The 27796-nt window shown below is 44.7% G+C and overlaps 1 protein-coding gene across 1 annotated transcript; it reads right to left on the bottom strand.

Moving 5' to 3' along the window:
- Positions 1-139: 139 nt before the first annotated feature.
- On the bottom strand, positions 140-27556 carry VPS37B (VPS37B subunit of ESCRT-I). Its single transcript, XM_048514411.1, has 4 exons — positions 27286-27556; positions 10329-10500; positions 8099-8181; positions 140-7207 (listed from the first exon to the last, which is right to left on the bottom strand). Exons 1-4 carry the CDS (start codon positions 27388-27390, stop codon positions 6713-6715), a joined length of 855 nt encoding a protein of 284 aa, XP_048370368.1. The 5' UTR covers positions 27391-27556; the 3' UTR covers positions 140-6712.
- Between the last annotated feature and the right edge of the window lie 240 nt (positions 27557-27796).

Genomic DNA, 27796 nt, shown 5'->3' with positions numbered 1-27796 from the left:
GATACGGAGAGTGAGGTCAAGGGTACCCTGACCTCAAAAGGGTTGGGAAACACTGCGTTAAAGCTTCTTTAAGTTAAAGCTCCTTTCGTTAGACACACAGCCCCCAGGCGTAAAAAAAAAAATCTCAGTGGCAACCATGTGTACAAAATCTAGGATTTTATTCCATAATCACTGCAAATCTGAAACAGCCAATTCTACAAGAAGAGTGAGCAGCCTTTGACTTGAGGATATTCAACAGCGTTTCCATCATTTATACAGCACAAAGAAAGCTGAAATCTTTCGTTACACAGGGAGAATAGTACTACAGCCACGAATGACAATCTCTTGGAAGTAGTTATTCTGTGTTTGGGGGCTGCGGCAGAGAGTTCACTGAGGAAACGCAGACCACTGACACATCTAGAACTGTCAAGGAACCAGCCAAGTGTGTCAGGTATGACAGGATCAATGCCTTAGAATAGGAGTGGCCAACCTATGGTGCTCCAGATGTTCATGGACTACATACAATTCCCTTCAGCCCCTGCCAGCATGGCCAATTGGCCATGTTGGCAGGGGCTGAAGGGAATTGTAGTCCATGAACACCTGGAGCACCATAGGTTGGCCACCCCTGCCTTAGAATATTACCCAGCTCTCTCCTCAGGATTATTATCCCACTGGCCCTAACCAAGGAGACCGTCGTTCATGAACCTCTGTCCCCTACCCCCCAATCTGACCTACAACACAACCACCCTCAATCAAAACTGATTCTCTGTCTCTCCTCATAACCACAAGTCACAAAAGAGTCGCACTGGAGGATGAAGCTATAAGCCAGCAACGTTCACTCACTTTCCCCACAATATGTACAACTCAAGAAATGGATCAGGGGTTACGTCAAGCTAACATATTGTGCAATCCCGTTTTGCCACAAGGACAATTAAGACAGTTATATTAAAAAAGTGGCTATTACCCCCCCCCCCTCAGAAAACCCAGATAAGGGGGCCATGGCTTCCTTCACTCCAAGGTGTGTTTTTTTTCTCTTTTTTTAAAAGGACTAATTTTAACCACCACTAACTGCACATAACAGGTATACTGAACACACACATAATTGCAGTTTCATAAAAACGGCAGCAAAAGAAGAGCAACACCCAAACTAGACACTAAAATCATCAGTCTATACTCTTAAACCAGGTTAACTTAGTGATCGTTGCATCAATTTTTTCCCCCTGAAAAGCACAAATTCGTTTTAGGCGGTGCCTGCCATCTGTAGGTGGTTCGAAACCCAAGACGCTCGTGTTTTAAAACTGCATCTTGGCGCCAGATTGTGACCTCACCGCTCCTGTTCTACATTTCCTCGGCAATTCTCATTTTCAAAAGATAATCTCTGGGACAAGAAGAGCTTCTTTGCCTGGCCCTCTCCCCTTTGTGCTGGTGATTACGGACCTAATTTTCTCTGCAACTTTTCCTTACCGTAAAACATACTTAACATCTGTAGGTGAAGGGAACGGGACAAAAACGCTCCAGCTGCGTCAAGAGAAAATGGCAACCCAGCATAGTCCAGAGCTGTCTCTCACCGGTTGCAAGCTACGCCATGTTCACAAAACATCAGTTACTTTACAGCTTGGCTCGGGCGTCCGGCTTTCCACCTGTAGTAAATCGCCTACCTTGGTCCAGTGCCCTCTCTACCTGCACCTAAACATGCACTGTGCAAATCTGGGGGTTCTAAAACTAAAGGGCCAAAGAGGCAGATAAAGACTTCCTCATCCCAAATAGGTGCATTTTAAACACATTTTTTAAAGCATACAGCAGTGGCGTATGGGGACATGGGGAATCCCACGTGCTGAGCCCCACCCCTGAGGCCTCCCTGCAGGCCGACTTGCCACCGCAGTGCTCGTCTGGGGCACCCATCAGAGCCCCGCTCTCCCTGCCGGCTCCCATAAGTGGGGCGTGGGGAGCCGAGCCAGGGGGGTGTGTGTGTGCGTGTGTGCGGGGCTTGGTCATGCCCTGGGGCACCATTTAGGCCCGGTACACCACTGGCATACATTATTAATGACATTATCTTCTGCAACACTTAAGTCACTCCACTAGGCCTAGATGGGTACGGGTACCACCTGGCCTTGTGTCCACCACAGAGAGAAGTGGAAGGGCTTCTATACAACAGGCCCGGTACCTGGCTACTCAGAGAAAGCTAGCCCAGGCCGACCAAGCTTCAAACAACTTGCTGACTGAGGGTCTAATTCCTCAGTGCTCAGCAGCAAACAAAGAGCAGACACTGGCTTAGGTTTGTGCCCAAACACCCCAACATAAGGAGTCTACAGATCAGGAAGCGATACCTCTGAACAACCACTGTGTTAGGATATGCAGTAGCCCCTTCTCACCTAGTCGTACGCAGTGGTCCTAAGGCACACGGCTGCCGCTTCTCCCCACCCCCATAATGCATTGCTTCTGGACAGAAAAAATTGCTGTTTGCAATGTGGCTCTTTTCTGTGCAACGTATCCCTGAATGGTTCAGCAATTGCAAAAAAATTGTTTATTTTTTAAAAGTGTATTTGAAAAACAAATCAGTAAAAAATATTTTGGACTATTTCCTGATAGAAGCGATTGGACAACGCCAGCCCCCAAAGTTTCCAGACAGTACAGAAATATGCAGTGCAAAGTTCACAAGTGAGCCCCTCACATTCCGCCTTTAGGCTTGAGACGCTGTTTCAGAACCCAGGATATGTACTGGTGGCTGACATACGAAACTGTCCCGGGTTATATGGACTAAGGCCATGTCCACTCGGTGAAAAACCTGTCCAATCACAGCTCCTCAAAGAATGGCGGGAATATGCAAGTGCCCCCCCCCCCAGCCCCCCAGCCTCCCTGGGCTGCAATTCTCAGAATTCTTGAGAGAAGCCCTCAGAGAATCCAGTTCCTTGATATTTGGTAGCGTGCCCTGGACTGCACAAGGCTCACCGGCCAGTCTTTCGACTTCCATGTCAACAACACCTTTTTTGATCTTTTTGTGGATAGGGAACTTCTTGAAAGTAGAAGAAAAATGACAGTGGAGATTACAAGGAGACAGATTTTCCTGTGTGAAAGGGAAGGTATTCTCAAAAAGGCAGGAAGACATAACTGGTATTCCTGTTGAGGGTTCTGAACAGCAGGTAAGATTACAGCAGCAAGGAGTGTCCTTTGTGCCACACGGGGATAGAAACTGAAGGTGGAGTAAAAAATAGGTTGGTCAGTGCCATTTTTAGAAAAGGCGAGGGACCTGACTCCCTGTTACGCTGAATGAGTAACATATACAACCGGTTTTCACTGAATGAGCCATACTCATCTCTGAGCTTCCAGAACAAATTTTAACATCTTCCACACGCAACGTCGGCAGCAACCTTAGTTCTGAGAGAGCCTTCACTGGCTGTCTTCTACCCCATCTGAATTAAATCTTCGAAAAAGTCCAGGATCACTGGCCACATGACCAGTTAAAAGCAGTGGCTGGCTCTGCCTCCAACCAAGTCATGCATCTTATTCATCCAGCAAAACATCTTTCTGAAGGCAGGAGGTGACTCATAGGAATCCTCCCCATATCTTTGAGCAATCGTGCAAACAGCATCCTTTTAAAAGAACAATTACAACCAGATCTCAGTTCTTTGTGGAAACCGAATCCTCGCAAAGTCATTTTGCCGAGCTGTGACCTCCAAGGGCTTTGCACTCAGAGTACAATGAGCAACACAGGAAATCACAAGGACAAAACAACTCACGGTTCACCATGCCAGAATCAAGCTGTAATGGATACTCAGTGGGACACCTTTGTTTGGGGGAAGTAAATAGAGGCACACCTTTGTTTGGGGAGGGTGGAATCATGTGCCATCCTGGAAGTATTGAAATATCTCAGGCTTCATCAGTCATGGAGTCTCTAGGAGCCAGCTTTCCTTCCCCTAGCTAGGCTTTGGTAGCAGGAAAAGATTCATTCACACACACAGATCCAATCAACCACGAGTTCCTGGTCTTGACAACGAACGGTACTGCCTCCAGACAGGAGAATATCCGGTTCCAAAAGACTGGCTTCTGAGACAGTAATGGCAGCTCAGTGATGCACTATGTCCAATTGATTACAAGAATAGTTTCAATTTTTCATCCAACACAAAAAGAGTATGGCTTCAAAAAAGGGGCCTGCAGGCCGAAGTGGTTTGCATTCTTTACCCCTGCAATCTCAACAAGGGAGTACAGATCACAAGGTCCAATGCGATGCGAATACAAAGGGAGCGTGGCTGCACTAAATGGATGGGAATTGCTTCTGTGTCACAAAAGAAGTGTGTCAGATACAGGTTAGGGGGAGGAGAAACAGGGTGGCAGAGAGGAGTGAAGCTGTGAGTGCGTGAAAACTAATGCCAGCAACAGACAGGGTGGTTTTTACAACAAATGAAAGAACACAGTTGTGGTAAAACAATAAGGCAGGCTGATAATTTATGCACTGATCCAGCAGCTTCACGCTCTTGCACTTGCATCCTGGGAGTTCTGAAAAATGCAGCCCTTGCTAACACCTGATCAGAGAAGCATTTCTCTAGCGCCTGGTTGCCTCCTGAACGTAAGGAGGATGCATGGGTTTAAAAGAAGACATGCAGAGGTCCTGACGAAGTTTTACCTCCACCATTTCCTCACACTCAAGGGCGGAATCAGACTTGTCCACCAGTGTTGGGGGTGGCACTTCAACAGAATAAGGCTGCCTAATGTCTTTCAGGAGGTGTCCTTCACACACCGAGTAACGCTGCCCCACAAGAATCTGCCTTCCCTTGCAATTTTATAAAACCTGCATTCAGGGACTGACATATAATTTTCCACAGCACTGTGGCGTGAACTAGGCCTTCCGACATCCATCACCAACTAAGCTTTCTTGCCCAAGTACCTCACCCAAGTTTGGATTTTGCGCATCTGCTTCAAAAGCCTTCGCAGAATTAACAGGTCACAATTCCAAAGACTCGTTTTCCTCGCCAGACTACTGAGAAGGAAAAAGAAGGCCACGCTATAAACACTGAGGGCTCTTCTGGAAGCCACATTCTTTAGGTCTGTGTGTGGACGGCAAGAATTCCACAGTGCTGCTGTTGGAGTTACCACATGAACACTGGATTCTGAAACGCTGGTCAGGTCTCCCTACACGCAGGCCTCCATTTTCTGGGCACTTCTTAACCTTGTGGCAGTTCTGAGCTGAAGGCAGCAAGAATTTACATTCACTCATCAACAAAGAAGTTTCCCTGGCCTGGGTGGTCCGCTCTCAAGACGATGGCCGGCTTCCAAAAAAATCTTCCGATTCAGCACAAGAACAACAGCTTCCTTCCAAGATCCTTCTGAACGGGCGGCAATCCAAACACACAAACAATGGCGTGAAATGGCCGTGTTGATCCTCTCTGAACTAATCCCCCCTCTACCAAACTCTCTGAAGAATCTCCTTTGCAATGGAAAAAAAATGTTAATTGTGCATATCATTAACCGCTGTTCAAATCACAAAACTGGTCATCCCCATCCCAGGAGCAGACTTAAAACCCAACATCGCAATTCCAGATTTGGACGTTATCATGAGGACAAAAAATTATTTTAAATCTAGCTGACAGAATTTATACAGAGAAGAGAACAACTGGCACGATCTTTAGAAGGACGCCGGTACTATGAAACTAACGTGTTTTGGAAGAACAGAGTCTTGAAAAGAAGATCTTGCCTGCTGCAAAAAGAGGCAGATTAAATGTCCTGCACATAAAAATTAGTTCTTCTGGGGATGTGGGAGTATCTTTAGCCGGGGTCAGGAGACAGCAGTGATCTAGACACAGGGAGCGATGATTGCCCAATCTCACAAGAATAAATGGAAGGAACTAACCTGTAAGATATTAGAAATCGTGAATTATTTTTTAAAAAACAGTCTCTTGCCTTCATGCTATGCTGGGGAAACTTACGCACAAAACTGAGGCAGACGGGGCCAGGAAGAGGGACGAGCAGGGAGCAGGTGGGGGTGATTGCGGGGAGTTCTCAAAATGGCACTAATAGTGTAATTTAGTCACCCTTCAAAAGTAGGCAAAGTATTTTGCATTCACTGTGTTGGAGATCCTGAGACTTTGTGGAGGTCGGTAAGTTTAAGAGGAAACCGTTTGAAAGAGCAGTCCAGAGAACCCCCCCTCCCTGAAACTAAAGGTATTAGATCAGCATTGGCAGTGATGCACCCCACCCCTCTCAATCAGGTGCCCAATGAACTCAGACCGACATGATCATTTCCAGAGCATGTATCACAAGCACCAGGCAAAGAGAGAACCGGGCTAGCAGCCTGTTTGCCACTGCAGTTCCATAGTCCAAATACTTCTGCAATGGCTGGAGTGTTGCATATCAGAACAGAGGTTTCTCTGAGGAACTTGCACTTCTCCATGCTTGAAGTCGTAAAGCAAATGAGATCCCAACGGAAAAGGCGGGCATTCCAGACTAGCTGAAATAACTTCTCAAGACCCCAAATATAATGGATACATTTCACCAGAGTGGCAAATTTCAGCTGGCCCCACCACCTTCCATACAAGAGTGGTGTAGATGATAATTCTTTACAAGAAGAAAAGTACGATCATATTTGTCAAGTGCACTGGTGCATCATCACCTGTCACCCTAGCCTTCTTCTGAAACCCATGTGCACAGAATGGGAGGTTCGCCACTTCTTCAGGTGAGTCTCAGAGTTAGGGAATAAGGAGAAAAGCACCAATACATGAGTCTGGCTCCAATGGCATATTCACTGTAAGATAAAGCCAGGGTTGGGCGGGAGGCGAGGTGGCGGTCTTTGGGGCAGTGCTGGTGGGAACTGTGATGCAAACTGACTGGGATATCCTGGTGGTGGCATCTGACTCGTAGGAGGGACTCCCGTTCGTGGGGGAAGCAGCGGGTACGGAACGCTTGGGTAGGGGAGAGCGGGTCCAGCATTCATTGCCGCTGTAAACGGAGTGGGAAAGCGTCCTGCTGGGACCCCCGAAGCTGGGGGTGGCGGTGGCGGATTCCGCCGAGGCATAACCAGAGGAGGAGTGTTTGCCTCCACAGTCTGAAGTGCCGGTGGGGTGTCGGTGGCTCTTGGCTGAGGTGGTCCTGGGGGGAGTCTTGGCCCCTTCAGCACCATCTCTTGGAGTTTTTCGATTTTTACACGTCGCAGGTGAGCCAGTTTCCTCTGACTCTGGTACTCGTCAATGAAGGTATCCAGTGGCACTTCGCCATCCAGAAACTTCTCAGCCATGTTCTGTCAGAAAGATGGAAAGAAAGATTAGGAAGCTGCCCTTTGCAAGTTCCAGCCAAAGTTGAACGCTCTTGGCTGGTAATGCAGATCAACAGAATCCACGGAGGATGACTTGGCCTGGAGCGGCACAAACGGCATGACGACATTAATTGGTACGCTGCAATTGGCCCAGCCAGTGCTTTTTCATCCCTCCTTCCCTCTAAAGTGCTCAGGGGTCAATGCAGGCCAGGAACCTCTAACCTTTCTGAGCCGGGGGGAGGGGAATCTTTGGAATCTTGACACAGCACACAATTCTGGGTTCAAAATGACTGCTGCAGCAAGCACAGCCAGCCACGGAGTGATTGCCATACCTATCCACACCAAGATTTGATGACAGTGCACACAACCAAGCAAGATGAACAAACAAGTGTGCGTATAATTATCCTGCACAATTTATTCTGGTGCCAGAATTAAGGTGTAAACACACACATTTTCTTCTATCCCTTTTATCATCTCTTTCTTGCTTTCTTGATTTTCCCCTCTACAATATTTGATTTTTCCTGTGCGGATTTTTAAAAACAGATTTAGGTCTTTTCATGTTTGGGAAAGCTCTGGGACTAGGACGACACAAAACCTGGCTACTTCTCTCCGTTCCCCACCCCTCACTAACCCCAAAAGAAAGCCCTCATCAAGAGCTTTCTGATTAAAGCCTTCAGCAAGCAACATCTGCAGGTTTGCAAAGTTTTCAGGTTGTTGAACATTGAGCACATGAGCACTAGCAGTTAATTCTTCACCTGCATATAAGAAATACTGACAAAAAATACTGTGCCCATGCCAAATTGTAATCCCCAAGTGTTGCTGGCAAACTCAGTGAAGGAATGCGCTCATTTGTAACTGCAGGCTTCTTTCACTTACCTCAGTGTCTTCTTCAATCTTCGCCCCTTCTGTCTGGAGAAGTGCTAGCAGGGTCTCCAGGGAAGCATTACTAGATTGTCTGTCTGTAAAATGGAGCAAAAACAGCAGCAATCACAAATCCAAACACAGCTGCTGAGTACAGTGTTAGTTACGCTAAAACTTTAGTTATTCGTTTAAGTGGAAGACTGAAAATCCAGCAAGAGGAGTAATGGAAAATAAAGTATACCCCACACAATTAGTAAAGCAAGAATTAATGTAAATTAGATGAATATTCCAAATTGCCATCTTTCAGTCAGAAGCTGAGTTGGGGCTGGCAGAAAGTTGGGGCTGTAGGCCTCCCTTGCCCTCACTGATCCTGTCCCCAACCGAGATGTCACAAAAACAACTCCTTCCTCCAAGCTACCCGCTGACTTCTCTCTCTCTGTTTCCTTCTGCCCCAATGAAGCCTTATGCCAGGTGATCTGGATTTGTGGGAACTGGAAACCCAAGAAGTAAATGGCAACAGAGTAGGTGCGATCCCATCGACAATAAGTTGACACATCTACCCTATACACACTGATGTGGAACACCCCTTTGATTCAAAGGCACTTGGGTCTCCAGCTTGAACTAAAAATGTTACGAGCCAGTTTAAGTGCACTGATAGCAAGCAGACACTACACAGCACTAAGAAAGTGGTTAATTGCCATGAATTGAGTAGGTGCCCTTAGGCAAGCCAATATCACTTCTGCCTTGCCTCTTATCTAAGATATGGGGATAACACCGCAGACTTCTCCTAGGTACAAACTCCATAGTCTGGTTTCTGACAAGTTGGGCCTGAATTTCCTGGAGCCACAAAGCATTCGTGGAGAACCATTTGGGCTCTAAATGCCACCCTGAAGGGATGAAGGACTCTTGCCCTCTCCCCAAGCCATTTTCCCGGATGTCTGTGTGTGTGTGGAGGGGTTATTTCAGCATTTCTACTGCTTCACATGGTGGTGAACCTATGGCACAGGTGCCAGAGGTGGCACTCAGAGCCCTCTCTGTGGGCACGCGCAAACATGTGGGGGGGAATCGCCCCCACACACACACATCTGGGCTGGCCTAGGGTAGTGATTCACCCGTTCGAAGAGTTGCACAGTTGCTTCAAAGAAAAGCCACTGACTACTACCAAGCTTACTCCCGAGTAACACGCGCCTCGGAGCCAACCGTTTTTTCTAAACGGAAACCTCAGCATTCAGGTTAAGTTGCCGTGTTGGCACTTTGCGATAAATAAGTGGGTTTTGGGTTGCAATTTGGGCACTCGGTCTCAAAAAGGTTCACCATCACTGCTCTATGTGGAGCAGCAAAATTAAGAAAACAACGGCCCAGTATTGTTCCTGCATGAGAAAATGGTAGGTTCAGAGCTATTCTGGGCTCTCATGTTTTTTCAAATGCCACCCCCTGCAGCTGCTATGTGACTCCAGGGGACCCAGATCCAACTTGTTAATTTATTTCTTATTTATTTATTTCTCAGCAGCTAAGCCGTCCTCCTTTGTCATAACAGGTTCAGGGGGCTAACAGCAACATTATCAGTTCCAACAGAATAAAATAAAATGAATTTTAGAATTAAAAAAAAACTTGAATGTGTGATTTGGCCCTTAGATCAGTTGTTAGAATAATTAATATGGAGTGTTTGAACATTCCAAAGCACTACATAAATTATAATATATATTATTCCACTATTCAATCCATGAAGACTTACAGGGCAGGACAAAGAAACTCTACTCCTACAACTTCTTGAAAAGGTCCAACAATCTCCAGGGATAAGATGCCCAGTGTTTGAGGATGCATCTGCTTCAATTAGTTTTACTTCTCAAATGTAAACAGTGTTAGTGTGTTGTGGGTGTTCCAGGTTGTATGGTCGTGTTCCAGTAGCATTTTCTCCTGACGTTTCGCCTGCATCTGTGGCTGGCATCTTCAGAGGATCCTCTGAAGATGCCAGCTACAGATGCAGGCGAAACGTCAGGAGAAAATGCTACTGGAACATGGCCATACAACCTGGAACACTCACAATACACTAGTGATTCAGGCCGTGAAAGCCTTTGACAATACATAAGTAGTGCTGATTTTCACCCTCACCATTTTTGGAAATACTGCACTGAATATGTTTAACACTCAGAAATGCGAACACTCTCTCTAACACATTCCTGTTCTGTCAGCTACTTCAGAGAGAAAGACACAGAAAGGCAAGGGGTCATCAAAGGAGTATTACCTAGCTTAGTTTTCTTTATCTGATAAGCTTCAAAAAGAACCTGCAGCTCCTGATACTTTTGAGTCAAAGTGGCCTTCAGAGCATCCAGCTTTGGCTGGTACAGGAGGTTGCCTTCAGCAAGGCTTCGGTTGCTGGCAAGAGTCATGTCTTTGCTAAGCTGAACATTCTGGGCCTGCAAAAGAAAAATGCACCGAGTTAAGCGAGTACTTCCATCATTTCCATTCAGAAGAAGAAGAGTTTTGGATTTATTGTCCCCCCTTTCTCTCCTATAAAGAGACTCAAAGGGGCTTACGCTCTCCTTTCCCTCCACCCCACCCCCCCACAACAAACACCTTGTGAGGTGGGTGGGGCTGAGAGAGCTCCAAAAAACTGTGACTAGCCCAAGGTCACCCAGCTGGCATGTGTTGGAGAACACAAGCTATTCTGGTTCCCCAGATAAGCCTCCACAGCTCAAGTGGCAGAGCAGGGAATCAAACCCGGTTCTCCAGATTAGAGTGCACCTGCTCTTAACCACTTTACCACGCTGGCAGATACTGCAGTTTGAAGAACTTCCCACACCTCTCCAGCATTAGTGGCCACCCTGTGATTTGTAATAATGTTTCAGCAAGTGCATGAACTCCATGTGATCATCAGGTCACTATAAGCCTCAGACCAAACAGGAAATGCAGTAAGTGGTTGACTTCTGCAAATCTTTCAATATGACTGCATATCTCTGCCTGCAGTCTTCTCCAGAGACCATTCCGCCAAGAAGTGTCTGAATGTCAAATTAAAATTGAGGACACCCAAGTTCAAATCTCCATTCTGTTATGGAGTTCACTGGGTGACTTTGGGCCAGCCTTGGGCAATCCGCTGCACAGGCTGTTGAAAGGATAAATGGCAGGAGGAAGCTAAATCCCCCCCAAGCCCCTTGAAGGAAAGCTAGGATAAAAATCATAATTGTTTCAGCAGGAGGCAAGTTCTGGATGCCGTTAAGGGGAGCATAAACTCATGGGTAGAGTTCACAGGAAGATTTTCTACATCAGCCCTTTGGGGATAGGGTGGGATATAAATGTAACAAATAAGTAAATAAATAAATAAATAGTGACCACTCCTGCTTATTTCAACTAGGTCACTGCAGGAAAAGCTCCTATCAGATTGTGGTCCTTGTTAGATTAGTGTGAGGGGACAAGGCCCCAGCAAGATTTTCTGCCTCTACCAGGCTCAAGAGTGTTTTGTGGTAGCCCTGAAAGCCCCACATCTAATCTTTCTTGTTCATCTTACAGAAGAGCCTTCCATTTAAATGGGGCATGGTAGAAAGACACACAATTTTAAGAGATGCTTGGAAAGCCAAATGCTATAGGGCAGGCAGACAACGCAGCTTCTCCAATGAGTTCTCATCAAAGTTCCCTGTAAACTGAGCGCATGTGCGGCCACTCTATTGGTGCTGCGCAGATGAGGGACTGCCCAGCAGGGGGAGCGCTCCCAGGTGGTTCAGTCCCAGGCAGTGTTTTGGAACTTCTGCTCAAGACCGGGGAAAGATTACAGGGCAAGTTGGTTCCCATAATTTTTATTTATTTACACTATGTACAGTCTGCCATTCTCACAGGGACTTCAGGCAGATTACAGTGAGTGAGGCAAGAGTCAACTAAATGGGACATTAAACAAAGGGCTGGGATTGCAGAAATCTAGAACCAACCTGAAATCTAAAAGATAAAACTGAAACATAGCGTAGGTAATGTATGACACATTAAGTGGTGCAAAAATTACATAACAAGATCCTATTTACAGTAAGCTATACATACAAACATAGACCACAGCCCCATAACATTTATCCAAATATCCAAATCCAAGTTACTCTCATGCCCAGTTAATGAGGTTCTTTGATAGAAGGAAGGACTGTAAGAGGTAAACTCAGCTAGGCATCTACAGTCAACAGAATGTTACTGGTTTCCCTACTGGGATCAGAACAGCAAGGCCTTGTTTCCTTTATTACACCAATCTGATAATGGCATTCTGAGATTAACACAGTGCCAACACTGTTCTCTGCTTGTTCTCAAAAGAGACTGGATTCCTTTTCATTCATTACCATTCACTTACTCACTACAATTATATGCTGCCTTTCGCCAGTACAACCCGGCAGTTTGTGACTCAAGATAATGGCTCTCAGTCTAATACAAATATGAAAGAGAGATTGGACAAGGAAGAGAAAAAATCAGAAAAATATACAAGATTCTTTTGTAATATTATCTGACCACCGAGTGGGATAACCGCTGAAGGGGGCACAGACCTGTAGCCAGCTACCCACACCTGTGATGCAGACTACCCCTGCATTCTTCTCCATTCTTACTGTACCCTGCAACACCCCAAATTATTTCTGGTGTTGTGGGACCAATATGGAGGAATAGCTGTGCAAACTGGACCAAAGTTCAGATGGTTAAGGGATTGAAATCACCCCCTGCAAACACCAGGTCCGGTGATGGGGTCATTTCATCACCCTGTCTCAATGTCAGACCTATGAATCCACTCAATGACCAGCCCTGGATTTCATGAATCAGAAGCCTGTATTGAATTGGAACACCATGTGCCTGGCTTTGCAAAAGCCAGTTCTGACCCATCGCTCAATCCCTACAGTATAACCCCTCTGGACCCAACCCCCAACCTGCCCCTTTCCATGCAAAAGCGGGAAAAGTGTGGGAAAGCGAAAGCGCTCCCCAAGGCCGAACTGGAGGCAGCCAGCCATCTGGCAGAGACAACCAGACCGCCTCTGTTATCTGAGCAACAAGCAGACAGGAGGGGAAGGAAAATAGCATGAAACACAGAGGCCCCCTTCAGGTAATCGAGGCCTAGCGTTGAGCACCCAGAGCCAACCTAACACTCTCTTTACTCCAGCCTCCCAACTTGCACTTGGGTATTCCTCCGTGCAAGTTTCACAACTCTGGGAATGGGCTGCACGGAGAATGAAGGGGCTGCAGGCATGAGGAACACAGCAAAAAAAAAAAACCCTCTATGCTTCTTCCAAGCACAGATGGTTGGATACGAGCTGTTCTCCTGCAGTTTGTGGCTTGGCTCACTCTGCAGTGTCATCAGGAGCTATTGCTCAATCTATGCCTCTTACAGCTCACACAGAAGAAATTATTTATCAGAGGATCCCTCTTCCCCCCCACCCCCACACACACACCTTGCTCTGGTGACCTGCCTCTTTCTTAGAAAAAAAAATGCAACCCATGAAGCCACACACTGGGCACTAGTTTTATTATCAAACGCCATGTTGAAGCACCATCTTCTAAGACATGAAAATGAGTCTTAGCAAGCACGCATTTAATGCGGTGCTGCAATTAAGCAAACCTAGCAATGGCTAGCCCCCAGGGGGTCTCTTAACTTAACAGAAGCTCCGGGAGGCATCTGGATGGCTGTAGATGGCCTCTTTGTCTGAGCCAACCAGGCCCTTCTTATACAGCCCCTCCGTCTTAACGCCTTCAGCCTTGCACTCCATAATCCCTGCCAGACAATATCCCGAAGCAACACATTTCCTATCATACAAAGTTTAAAATTGTCAACAGTCATGACCTGAAGAAAAATGGAAAGTTTATGCTCCATAAAGTGAACTAGCCTTCTGCATCAATTGCCAGTTCTTTTCCAAATGATTCATTAAAATTTCCCCCTTCAATAAACTTTCCTTGTAATCTACTTTTAATCGCTTTCCAATTCATCTATGTACTGCCTCCGCTGTCTATTTTTACATTTAGAACAATGTGCACCTCTCTCTCTCTCTCTCTCTCTCTCTCTCTCTCTCTCTCTCTCACACACACACACACACACACACACACACACACACACTTTTCCAACCATATCTTTGATATAATGGAAGAATCCGTGGTACAGCACAAGAGAAGCCAGCCAGCGTGCAGACGTCTTACAACTTAATATTAAATGTAATATTTCTGTTCTTCTTTAGCAGTGCAACACCACATTTACCAAAACGATTGCAAAATTACATTCCACCCTATAAATTAACTAAGTTCCTGTCAGTGGTTGTTTCCACATAACATGACAACGATCATTAGCATTTACTAGATTTTTCCCCAACCCAATCAAGTTAAAAGGGGTTAAGGTATTTCCAAAACAGCACAAAACACTATATCAATTTTTTTCTTGACGTTATTCCTTAAGATTTTGTCACCTGCTGTTTTAAATCTATCAACATGGGTGAGCAGCTAGTCACGATAACAGTTTAGCAAGGATATCATACCAGGCAGTCTCAGATCAGAAGCTGGCAGGGTTCATATGAGAAAGGCTTAAGCCAGGGGTGTCCGACTGCGGCCCTCCAGATGCTCATGGACTACAATTCCCATCAGCCCCTGCCAGCATAATGCTGGTAGGGGCTGATGGGAATTGTAGTCCATGAGCATCTGGAGGGCCGCAGTTGGACACCCCTGGCTTAAGCAGATGAGCAGGAAAACATATGCCTACTGAAACTGATCCCACAAATGCAGTGGCAAGGAAAGGTTTTGTGACTGGTCTTCTACCGTGGTAGGAAGAGAGGATCCTTGTAAGGGTCAGTCAGTCAATAGGGCTGTGCTGAAGATCTCGAAGAATCTTTCTGTTTCTGGTGGAAGAGAGATCTGCACTACACATCCTACCTGCCTGATGGAAGAAGCAGGTCACACCACTCTTTAATTCATCCGTTTTCTTTCCTCCGGTCTTTTTTTCTTGGTGGATTTTACGACTTAATTATTATGACTTAATTTTATGACTTGATTACCATCCTGAGGGAACAGCACTGGCTTCCTATTTGCTACCTGGCCCAATTCAAGGTGCTGGTACTGACGCACAAAGCCGTGTACGGATCCTACATATCTAAAGGAATGCCTCCTTGCATACAGACCTGCTGAGGTCAGTCGGGGGGGGGGGGGCTCCTTCTGAGATTCAGGGGTGGGGACTGCCAGGAGGGCCTTCTCTGTGGTGGCCCCAGTGCTCTGGATACTCTTCCCCAAGAGGTCTGCCAGGCGGTAATTCTGCAGGAGTTTAGGCACCTGGCCAAGACTTAAGCATATGGGGGATCCCTTCTGGGTTGTGCTTCCCCACACTCCCTTTTATTATTTTTGGCACTAGTACCAGCTCTTTCCTGGTTTGACCCCAGCCCAAACAGTTTGTTGGGTTGAGCTCAGTGTGGACTGGGTGGTTATAGATTTTTAAAGGGGGGGGAAGGCTAGAATGGGGGATGGTTGATTAAGGGGTTTTTAGGATGACTTTTATATAATTGTATTTTATGGTGTTTTTTCCTGATTGTACCCTGCCCAGGGACTCTTGTGATGGTTGGGAAATAATTTTATCTGCTAGTACAATGAAAGGCAACAATAACTCTGAGTGCAAACTAACAACCAAGACTGAGCATGTCTGCTCCTCTGTGTGTGTGCATGTGCGTGCGCCACCAAGTCACAGCTGACTTCTTATGGCAAACCTCGGTGCAGGAGTTCAGGTTGGAGAGGACTTTAGAGCAATCATAGTAATCTATCTCTTCTGGCAAATAACATACAGTTACTGCATGGAACACATTATTTACCAGCTAACAAAAGCTATCTCTGTATATGCACATTATCTTTACAACCACCCAAGAGGATCATATTGCAAATAAAAAGTAAAGGGGAAAAAGGGGGGAGAGAACATTATGTCCTGTGGTTGCTAACAATCTGGGCCAGGTTTCAGCTCACTCAAAGAACACTTCCCAGCCACTGAACCAGAAAAGTACCGAATGAAATCATTACAGGGGAGGCACATACATCCCGGGCAGCCATGGAGAGATACATGCTAAGAGGAGAAATTTATGGTTATTAGAAAATGCTGTTTGATAATCTGAATAGCATCTGTTACTCCTCCCTGTTGAGGAGCAAAAAACGTTAAAGCTAGTAATCCCAGTAACCTTTGGTCACATAAAACCTATCTACAAAATGACATACTCACACAAAAGCAGCAGGGCGGGGACAGATCACAAAGATATACTCTCATATCTGAAGAAACCTGTACCACTTTCCTTCCTTGCAGCTCTCAGGTCTTGATTTTTTTTTAAAAAGCCATTTTCGTTTCCCTGCTTTGTGCTTAACGCTCTAAAAACCACAAACCGAAACCTCGTAGAAATGTACCTGTTCTCAGACATGAAGGAAGTCAAATTGATTATGATTAATATCCCTGCTTTTGAGGGTTTTGAGGTCACGCTTCTGGGGCTAAAGAAAACTGACAGACACTGATACTACAGTTCACTCCTCAATTGTAATTAATGGTAGTGTGAGATTATAGGGACAAATCTGAAGGCCGAACATGGACTATATGATGAGAACTACAGCCAAAACTCATGTTTAGAAGAATTCAGCTTTAATTTTGAAAAATTAAGGGCATTTGGAATCACAAAAACAAAAGTGATTTTTTCCTAATGTAGGTTAAACGGAGATAAATTCCCTGCTGAACATGGAAAGGAAGGACCATAACAAGACACAGAACATTTCTTCATTGTCACAGGTGTAATGAACACCGTTGTCATGAAGAACAATGTGAAACCATAGGGAAGAAGAAGAGCTGGTTTTGGGGACATGTGGCCAATTGTTTTTTCCTTGGTGCTTGACTGCATGAGTCATTCACGGTTCTGCATGGGTTCCTTGCCAACTTCCCTGTCTCTGCAGTCTGTTGACATTATAACCATACCTTTGGCAGAGGGTATGGACAAGATATCCTCCTTATCTCAGAGCAAAAGGAACCTTCATAGTAAGTATTCAAGGTTCCGCTCTTGCTCTGAAAAGAACGGCATCTTGACCCTGGCACTTCCAATAGCCCTCAATCCAAGTGTCCCTCAATCCAAGTGGAAACTAAAACACTCTGAGGCCAAAAGTGACATCGGCTGATGAGCGTAAGTTGAACCTGTAATACCTGATATGGGAGAGTGAAAACCTCTCCCTATAGCTGTAGAAGGTAAGAGAAACCAGTCAAAAGTAGAGTCAAAAAGAACACACAGGATAAAAAAGGGCAGGTGGTTGCTGTGCAGAGCTATTTCCCAGCTGCTCTCCCTATTTGAGGCAGGAAACAAACTGGGCTCAAGAGGCTCTCCTGCAGGAGGCAGGAAGCGACAAAATTAGTTCTGCCTCCCTAAGCAACTAGTGGGAATCACCTAAGATCAAACTGCCCTCCTCTTCAGAGCAAGAATCGTGCTTTTAGAAAGCTTTTTGTGTTTAAATCTGTATGTGCTCAGACAGCAGATCTAGACTTACTTTAGAACAAGATGACAGTCTGGGTATGGACATGGTTAAGTAATAACCCTATTAAATAGCTAACAGCTGCAATGAAGAGCTCTGACCTTCCCCCTCTCTTGTCAACATTTGCTTTCTTCTGTGTTTTGAAGGGGGAGCTAAAGGCTGGGGGGGGGGGGGAGAGCTGATGTGAAGTAACGGTCTTCCCACCACAAAATGACCAGATATCTAGAAAATACTGATTCATGTGCACAAGTTGCCAAGTTGAGGGATGGAAAACAATGTTGGTCTACAGCGAGTAGCTCAGGGAATGGCCACATGTACCTTCTGAAATGCGATATCTGAATGAGACTAACCCCAGCTGCTCCCCACAGTCTGGCAAATCTAGTCATAATTATAAACTTGCTTTGGCAGACGCTACAGCAAGGAATTCTGTCAACATTTCCATTAGATTTTTTTTTTTAAAAAAATAGGGGATTCACAAAAACATTAATTTTTTACTAAGACAGCATCTGTTTAATGTAACAAAGTTTTAAAAGTCAATCTCTCCAGCCTCAATATACTAGAGTAATAGATTTAATTTAAATTCTTGCAAGTAACTATAAAAAATAAAATGGACATCACTGTGAGGAGCACGAATGCCTTTTAGTAACATATTTAGTCCTCCTGACTCTCTACCCTAGTCACTGCAGCCAAGAAAACGTGCTCCCCCCTGTATTTTTCTCTCCCATTTGAACGGGGCCACTTGGCACACTACCTGTATTGCTTAATAAACCCGGCTCAAAGGAGAGCCATAATGCTCGCCAGGTTTAATGTTATGCCTTCTGCCTTGTTACATGGCAGATTTAATAAGCAAGAAAAGGCTAAAAGATTGTGCCCAGGTAACGATGGCTCAGTTGAATCTCTGGCCCACCAATTACTACACTGTCTCAGATTCAAGGAAATCAGATCCAAGCATGTGAATCTTACTCCTTTACATTTACCCCATCTCCCCGATTTAATTAGATTACACTACTTGTTGGACAACCCTGATCCTTCTCTCTGTACGATAGTGCCAGACTTTCTCCTGGAAATTACTAAACGCCAGTAGATTTCCTTCGACCTGTATTGTATATGCTTTTTTAATCTGTTTTAATCTGTTTTTTATTACTGTTGTATTGTTGTCTATGCCAATAAAGGCTTGCTTCTTCTAGTCCTCCTGACCAATGTTATTCATCTCTCCACATGGTCCTCTGCTAACACATCCAATACTGTTATCTTTGGTGTGAATGAGGAAGTCCAGCCACAAATAAAGACACTCTCTGAACTTGAGCTCACCAGTGGCAAAAGATTTATTACCTATCAGCCATATAAATTCAAGACACCATATAAAAGCTATGGCAAATTAGGTTTTCATAAGAGACATTCAAACCCAATAAAACATGTCAGCACTTATGCGGCTTTTTATTTGTATTGCAGCAAGTGTTATGAACTCAACCCCCCTGCCAGTAAAAAACAGAAGTGGAGAAAACTTTGTGTTTGGGGAAGGAATGGTTTAACACAGGGAGTCTGACATAAATTTTGCACACACAAACATCCCCATCGGGATGTAGAGATATCTCTATTTTCACTTCGTTTTTTAACTGTTTTAATGATGTGTGTTGGAGGCGATTTTAATGATTTTAAAATATGATTTCATCACCTATATGTTAAATTGTATATGGATCAGGTCACCTACAAATTAATAATAAAGACAAGATTCTTAAGGCCAAGGCCAAGCAATGCTCAGCCAATGACCTTAAAAAAAAACCAGGGTGGAAATGAAACAAGGAAAGCAAATGCTTTTGTTGTGAGGCTCCAGGAAGAAAGATTCACTCTTTGTAGGTAAATTGCTACAAGAGTTTCAGAGGAAAATCTGAAACAAAATAAGAAAAATGACACTTAAATCAACCTTGAACCTAAATTTGCACTTCTGGGAACACTTCTTGGGAACACTTAACAAGGAAATTTAAAAAAAAAACACCTTTCTCCTGGTTAGCTGCTAGAATAGTTCTTGCATAACCATGGAAGTATTAAAAATTTTTTTAACATCTGGTATAAAAACATTGGACAATCAACTGACTGTTGCGGTCTGGTGGTTTTAACTTCTCATGTTTTGCACAGATGCAGGTGAAATGTTAGGAGCGAAAACTACCAAACTGTGGCCACAGTGCCCAAAAACCCCCCACAACAATCAGTTAATTCCAGCCACGAAAGCCTTCAACAATACATTTGACAATCAACTTTGAAAATATTAAATCATCAATAAAGGCTACTTAAACACAAACCAACCTTGAAGAAATCAATGTGATACAGCACCCTTTACTGATCACACCCATTCAAATCCACCCTTTTCCCCACACTATCTTCGCATTTCACATAGGTTATACATCATACTGCTAGGAAAAGTTGAAGGCAGTACGAAAAGAGGAAGACCCAAACATAGCATGGACTGACCCTATAAAGTAAGCCATGGCCCTCAGTCTGCAAGACCTGTGCAAGGCTGTTAATGACAGGAAGTTTTGGAGGACAATGATTCAGAGGGCTGCCAGAAATCAGAAATGACTTGATGACGTACACACACACAGCTCATTAAAAAAGAGGCAGTTTGATGTAGTAGTTAAGAGTGGCGAACTCTAACCTAAAGAATTACGTTCGATTCCCTACTCCTTCACATGAAGTCTGCTGTGTGACCTTGGGCCAGTCCCAGCTCACTTAGAGGCAGGCAGTGGCAAACCATCTCCAAGCATCTTTTGCCTTAAAACCCCTACAGGGCTATTAAAGCATTCAGAAGTCTTTCAATGCCTTGCCAGATCGCCTACTGGTAGCTCCACATGGTAAGGTTTGCTATCAAAATGGAGCCCAAATAGAAGAGCTCGATGTACGATGGCCCAAGATATAACGAGCCAGCATCTCTTTTCTCTCTTTGTATCAGGGAAATAATCTCTTCTGAGTCCCCACTCCATGTGAGCCAGACCTTCCTGTTCTTTCCCAGGAAGAGGTACTATCTAGTATTTGGACTCCCTTGTCTCTGTCCCTTTTAGATGTGATGCTCCAGCCAAGATTAACAGAGGTTGGTACAAGACTAAACAGTCGTCCTGTCCTCTCAGCCCGACCCTAGTGGACCATTTTCATGCTAGGGTCTGCTCTGGGAAGCCCCAGGACTGCTCTTGATGAAGCAGGATGATATTGTTGTGTCAGGAAAGAAGCCTGCCTGTTAGAAATCGGAGTTTTCTAATTGACTAATGAAAGAGAAAAGAAAACCAGCCTGTAGTTACAGACATGTTTAATTAGTAGCCTTAAAACCTAATTTCATGTTGGCTAGGAAAACATGACCACATTTGTACTGGAGTTAAAGAATAGTGTTTTGGAGCCAAGGAATCTGGACAACTTGTGATTGGTTTCTTCTCCCTCCTTGCCGGCTTGAAAGAGAACACCAGCAACTGTCAAAGAAAGCCATCTTACCAGGCCCTGATCTTCCACAGAGTCAAATTTAAGAACTTAGCAAGTTAATAGCCTTGACTGTATATAATTATAACATATCCCTGGCACCTTTGCCAGTCTATGAGGCACAAAAAAGAAGATATTTGTCAACCAGCCTGGGATAGCAGAATGGAACTTTTGTTAAATTGTTTTAGTTAATTTTTATCCACATAAAAATTCACACAATATATAAAAAAATATAAAAAGGACATCAAAAGATTGAACAAACAACGCATTAAATTTACACCCATATAAACCAATAACAAAGAGATGGATCATAATATTCAGTATAATATAAACACGATACAAATTTATGAGAGAAAGTATTGTTGACAGCGCTTCTCACGGATTAGGAATCATTGGTGTACTGTGGTTTTCAGGGAGCTGCCGTGTTCTAGCAACTTATTCTCATAGTAGCATTCTCTCCTGGGCCAGGCCTGTGGCTGGCATCTTCAGAGGATCTGAAGATGATGATCCTCTGAAGATGCCAGCCCAGATGCAGGCAAAACATCAGGAGAGAATGCTGCTAGAACTCGGCCATACAGTCGGAAACCACACAGCACCCTTATGAGAGAACCTTATTTATTTTACCTGACATTCTGCTATTCAAATAATACCAACTGGTACATGTCAAATAAACAAGTATTTATGGCCCTAGCTACTAATATATTAATACTTACTAACATATTCATCTAATTCCTTTAATTCTAGTTTTAATCCTCACTGGTATTTTTTTAAGTAACTGATTTAGTAATATACAAAAAATGTGAAATGAAATTGAAGTGTTCACGTTTTGCCTGGGTTCACCACAATGCATAGAGACCACAAGGCAGCAGAAAATTCTAAATGCTATGGTTTTACTAAGAAACCAACGCCCAGAAAATCAAGGTTCACACAAACAAAGGTTACATTATGCACTGCAACCTTGATTTTCTGGGCGACAGTAATGTATTGTAGAAGACTTTTACGGCCAGAATCAATAATCTCGGGTGGGTTTTCCAGGCTGTGTAGCTGTGGTCTGATACGTCTCCTAGTGTTTCGTCCACAGATGCGACTGAAATGTTACGAGCAAAAACTACCAGACCACAGTCACACAGTCTGGAAAACCCACAACAGAAAGGCAACACTAACCTGGAAGGGGCCCACTGGCATGATCATGTGTGAGATTCTAATAAGTTTAAAGATCCTACTCTGCTACTTTTCAAGCTCTTCAACTTAAGGAGAACTTAAACATTAACTAGGCATGAAGAAACACATGCTTTCAGTTTCTGTTCAGAGGAAAAGCAGGCAAAGGTACTATAAAATAAAGTTTCAAAGTTATAGTCATCTATTAGGCTCCATCATCTATTAAAAGAGGCTTTATTCCAATTAAGTGGGTGCAGACTTGGGAACACTGAATTCCAATCTTACAGCACAAACTATTACTACTAACTACCATGGAGCCCTAGTGCAGGAGTACCAATACAACAACCTTTATTAAGCATATTAAAATAGGCTCCAGAGCGTTACAGACATTTTTGAAGTACAAATCAAAAGTACATTCAAAACCCAGACAGATAAACTGCATCTAGCATTGGATGTTATTTAGAAAGTTCTGTCACTTGTAAAATAAATTTTGCTACTTCTTCCAAGAGCACGGCCTCTGTATTATATAAAAAAAGATCCACAACAGAGTTGTCAGAGTCTCTTTCAGATTTGTCGAAGACCAGCCCAGGAGAGAAATTCCTAATACCCACATATCTTGGGCAGTAAAGTATAATGTGAGCAAGAGTCTCCAGTGCAGGAGTACCCTTATTCCTTACCTATAGGACAGTGGTGGCGAACCTTTGGCACTCCAGACATTATGGACTACAATTCCCATCAGCCCCTGCCAGCATGGCCAATTGGCAGTGGCTGATGGGAATTGTAGTCCATAACATCTGGAGTGCCAAAGGTTCGCCACCACGGCAATAGGATGACGGTTTCAGCGCAAGCCTACATGTATAAAAGACAGCAAGAGATCGCCATTTGGCTTGTCATTTTGTTTTCACGGGTTACAATTTTTGGATCAAGGGAAGAAAGTTACTGTCTTGATTGGGGTGGCAGAGGGGATAACTGCTAAGGAAAACTTCCTCACCATTTAAGAAGATTCCATAGCAAGCTATGAATTCTGTTTTCACTAGTACGGATTTAGAAATGTATTATACATAAAGTATAACTTACTGGAAAGGGGTAATCATTTCTCACATATAATTTGGTAAGAAGTCTCATGAAGAATCCTAAAGACATCTCTGCAAAAGCAACAGAGCCAAGGCACTACAAGCACAAAACATATATGACTGGAGGTCCCAACCATACAGATGCTAACATCAATCACAGATGCAGGTTATATAAATTTTGCTATACTTTGGGTAATTGCATTGTTGGTCATAGAAGCACCTTCTCCCAAGTAGTTATAAGGATTTCGAATTGCAACAGTGCTTGACTATCCTTCAAGGCTGCACTTCTGGAAATCTGCTGCCGGTATCTGTTGGCCCGAACTGACACAAAGAATTCAAACTGGCTTTTAGGCAATCCAAGTCATTACTAAATAATCTAAACTATTTCGCTTGCCTAGCATACATACCTAAAAGGCACTGCAACTGATGGAACACCTTCAGTGTCAAAACCAGGGTAGGTATGACTCCACACCAATTACAGAGCAACGGAGTTTTAATGAACCTACATGATTAATTTGACAGCCCTAATTAAAATTACTTTAACGAGAGCAGAAGCTTGTGTTGAATAAGACCTGCATGGGCGGAATGTGGAGTTGAACAGCTATGAACCCGCACCTGGAAATAAGCCCTATTTAACTCAAGGGCACCGGCTTTTCAGCAAAAAGGCACGGGGTTAAGAAGCAAGTGACCACTCAAAGTGAAATAAGTTTTACTGAAGGAAACTTACAAGCAACTAATTTCAAAGCTGCCACATCATAGAACTCTTTCTCAAGATGTCAGCAAGGATTACAAATGGAAAATACAAGTGAAGAGGAATTAGAGTTTGGATTTATACCCCCCCCCCTTTTCTCTCCTATTAGGAGACTCAAGGTGGCTTACAAATTCCTTTCCCTTTCTCTTCCCACAACAGGTACTTTGTGAGGTAGGTGGGGCTGAGAGGGTTCTGATGATCTGTGACTAACCCAAGGTCACCCAGAAGGAATGTAGGAGTGGGGAAATCAATCTGGTTCATCAGATGAATCTGCAGGTCATGCGGAGGAGTAGGGAATCAAACCCAGTTCTCCAGACTACAGTCAGCTTTGTCTTAACCAGTTTGCCGTGTTGGCTCTCTATGTTTGCATTTCTTTACAACTTCTGCGTCCTTTTAATATCAAGACATATTGTCGTATTTACTGTACCTACTGACATGCAAAAAAAAAGAAAAAACCTCCAACAAAAATGAGAAATCTTGCCAAGTAAACACAGAGCACATCCAGGGAACTGAAGCGTGCCTTATCCCTATCTAAGAATGATCTTTGTTACATCTGGGGTAAGACTGGGCCAAGATCTACTAAATTAAAAAGTCTGTTCTCAAAAGGAACAAAAAAAGTTTCAAAAGGGCAGGCACCATCTTTCAGCCTCTTTGCTTCTTCATTTTTGCATGAACTGAGAACAAAACTTTGTTTCATTCCATGGCAAAGTTTTCCTTATAGCTTTGGAAACAAGGGAAGCATTATCAGAAAGCTTGATACAATCTTGGCCACAGTGGGGATTTCTATAGCTTAGTACAATGATCTCCTGAGAACTTTTCAGCTTTACAGACCTGTAGCCTAGGCATCCTCTGATGACAGGCTGGCTTTCAAGGTTTTATATTAGCCAGTTACCAAGGAGGAACTGGAAACCAGAGACCCTCTCTCTCTTTATGAATTCCAGACAAACAAAAGAGCCCAGAGCAAAGCTGCAAAGATTTCTAAAGACTCACAAAGCCTTTATTTGACCAGCTGTTACGCTGACAAGTTCCCAAAAATTCAGGAGTGGGCGGGAAAGTCTGTCACATGCTGTTCACCTGAGGACTGCACAGAAAAAGAATCTGGCAATGCAAAGAGAAAGTGAGAAGTCACAAGTTTGAAAGGTGTCGATTTGGTTAATTAACACAGCTCATGTTTTGCTAAATAGCAGTGAAACATGTCCCCAAGGAGTAGGAAAGGGGTTTTCAAAGAAGAAACAAGTAGATTAGCTTAACGTTTTCATATTCCAAATAAATGAGCACTCAATGCATTTCTGCCCAATGCTGTGGACTGCATAAGACCTCCGCTCCAAATGAGGAAACAGCTTTTGATGCTAGGAAAAGGTGGGGAGAAAGAGAGGAGATGGATACATCTGCGACTGAAGCACAGCAAAAATGAACAATGAACGCAAGCTACCCCATGGGATCAGGGTACCAGATGTCCTTCCTTTTAAGGAAGTGCCCCTTATGCCAAGAACATCACAACTCCACAAAATCATGAACAGTGCCTTGTTTATTTCACAAAAAGAAATAAAGATCCAGCAATAGCTCCCATTTTAAAAAATCAGAGCGTAAGAGGGGGTTGAGGAACTTGACTACAGCATGGATTTAAAGGCTTGTCTGTGCCCTTCAAGGGTCATTAAACTGAATTAGCTGGTGACTGGTGGACGGTAGGCATTTTTATTTAAACTTGATTCTTCTCATTGGCTTGGAAGAGGGCCGAACAGGAGCCCTCCCATTCCTTGCTGCTTACTCCTTCGTTCCCACAATGATGCAGAGAGCTCTTAGCTCTGAACTGAGACACGTCCAACCCTGCCAACAGACCACAATCTCCTGACCTTGCTAAGTACGAACTAAGTTCATACTTGAAGTAAATGAACCATTTTGAAAACAGGGGTGTGCCCTAAGCTACAGGGACATTTGCACAGGTCCTATAAATAAACAGCAGCCTTGTAGCACCTGACATCTTATTCCGGCACAAACTTTTGTGCCAACTTCATCAAATGGTATAAATCCCAGTAACTCTGCAACAAGGTGGAAATAATGATAAACTGAAGACGAGCTGAGTCCACTGGAAACCAGAGACCCTCTCTCTCTTTATGAATTCCAGACAAACAAACGAGCCCTTTTTTCAGCAGACAGTTAATAAAGGAGCTCTTATAGCATTTGGGGGGGTGCACAACAAAGAAGAGCTAGCCAATCATCAGGGACACCCATGCTCTCTGGCTCCCCAAACCAACATGCACAACATTTCAGCGGTGATGTGAAGGTAGGGAAACCAATAGATCCCAGCTTTAAGAAAGAAATCAAAACAATTCTGTTCCTATCCCTAAATTTTCCCCTAGCATGTTTCCCAGGCAACAAAGACAAACAGGAACATATTAAGAGTGGGGTGGGGGACAATTACGTTTAGGGTATAGCCAGAATAGCCAACCAGACATAATATATACAACACAGCAAGATCAGCTTACAAGTCAGCCTCTGTTGCATTGAACAGGAAACACTGAAAATAAACCCACTTTAGTTGTATTGTTCAATATTACGCTAATGTAACTAGGGCGGGGGCAAACTTGTCTGTTAAACACTGAAAACAAATACAAGTGTTTTCCAGTATTATACTAACATGGGGGTGGGGAGGAGAAAGCTGTCATTTAAGCAAAGGCGCAACACAAAAGCTCCGACAGTTCATAAAACTCCAGCCACGTAAGAGAGTCAACACAGTACAATCCTAAAGATTCAGGACCGTCTAAACCCATTCTTTTAAGTGGGTTTAAGAGTCGAGTAAGAGCGCAATCCTAGACTCAGAGGACAGCCTAATCCCATTCATTTCAGTGGGCTCGGAGTCAAGTTAAAGCACGATCCTAAACAGAGTTAGGACAGTCTAATCCCATTCATTTCAGTAGGAGAAATTCTGCGTGGGATTGCACTGACAGGTACAACTACCTGAGTGCTTTGGATCGGAGTTTGTTACAGGACAGGTAACTAACGCACGCAGGCATGAAGTCAGCTCACAGGGACTTAGCCGGGGGGGGGGGAGGGGGCGGGGTGGAGAACGGGGACAAGAGGCAACAAATAAAAGTAAATAAAATAAATTATTTCCCAATCAGTATTATTAACGGCAACAAAGTCCAAGAAGAGTAGCGGCAATTGGGGGGGGGGGGAGGGGGGCACAAAGTGTCACGGGGGGAGGAAAGCTGTCCTAATCGCTGGTTTCCTAGGCAACAGGGTCAAGCACCCCCCACCACCACCACTCTCAGCCCCCCCCCCCCCGCCTCTACCTCCTCCATCTCCCGGGCCATGTTCTGAAGTTGCTCCTCGTCCTCCAGCAGCTCGTGCAGCTGTTGCAGGCTCAGGACCTCCAGCCGCCTCACGTCCACCGCCATGGCGGGCCCGGGAGGGGGGCAGCGGCAGGACGGGGAGAGACGCGCGAGTAACCGCCGCTGCCGCTCCTCAGCCTCCCTCCGCCAACGGCTTCTGTGGGGGAGGCTGTTCCGGCCCCTCCCGCCGCCCCACCGGAAGTGCCGCGGCCGCTCTTCTCGCCTCCCTCCCTCCGACCAAGGAGCTCGAGAGTGGGAGGAGGAGGAGGAGCGCGCCGCCGAGGCCACGCCCCTCGAGCCTCAGCAGCCCTCCCCCCGGGAATGGAGAGAGAGGGGAGGAAAAGAGGCGGGGAAACGCCTGAAGCGTCGCGCTCTGTCAGGGAGGGGGAGGGCGCGAAGCAAAAAGCGCGGGAAAGCGGCCCCCCCGCCCCCCCGCTCAGGAAACCGAGCCCTGTCGCGGGCGGCTTAAATC

The sequence above is a fragment of the Sphaerodactylus townsendi genome, linkage group LG13, assembly GCF_021028975.2.
Source record: "Sphaerodactylus townsendi isolate TG3544 linkage group LG13, MPM_Stown_v2.3, whole genome shotgun sequence".
Taxonomy (NCBI): domain Eukaryota; kingdom Metazoa; phylum Chordata; class Lepidosauria; order Squamata; family Sphaerodactylidae; genus Sphaerodactylus; species Sphaerodactylus townsendi.
The sequence above is the reverse complement of the archived record's forward strand: the minus strand, read 5'-3'. Positions and strand labels throughout refer to the sequence as shown.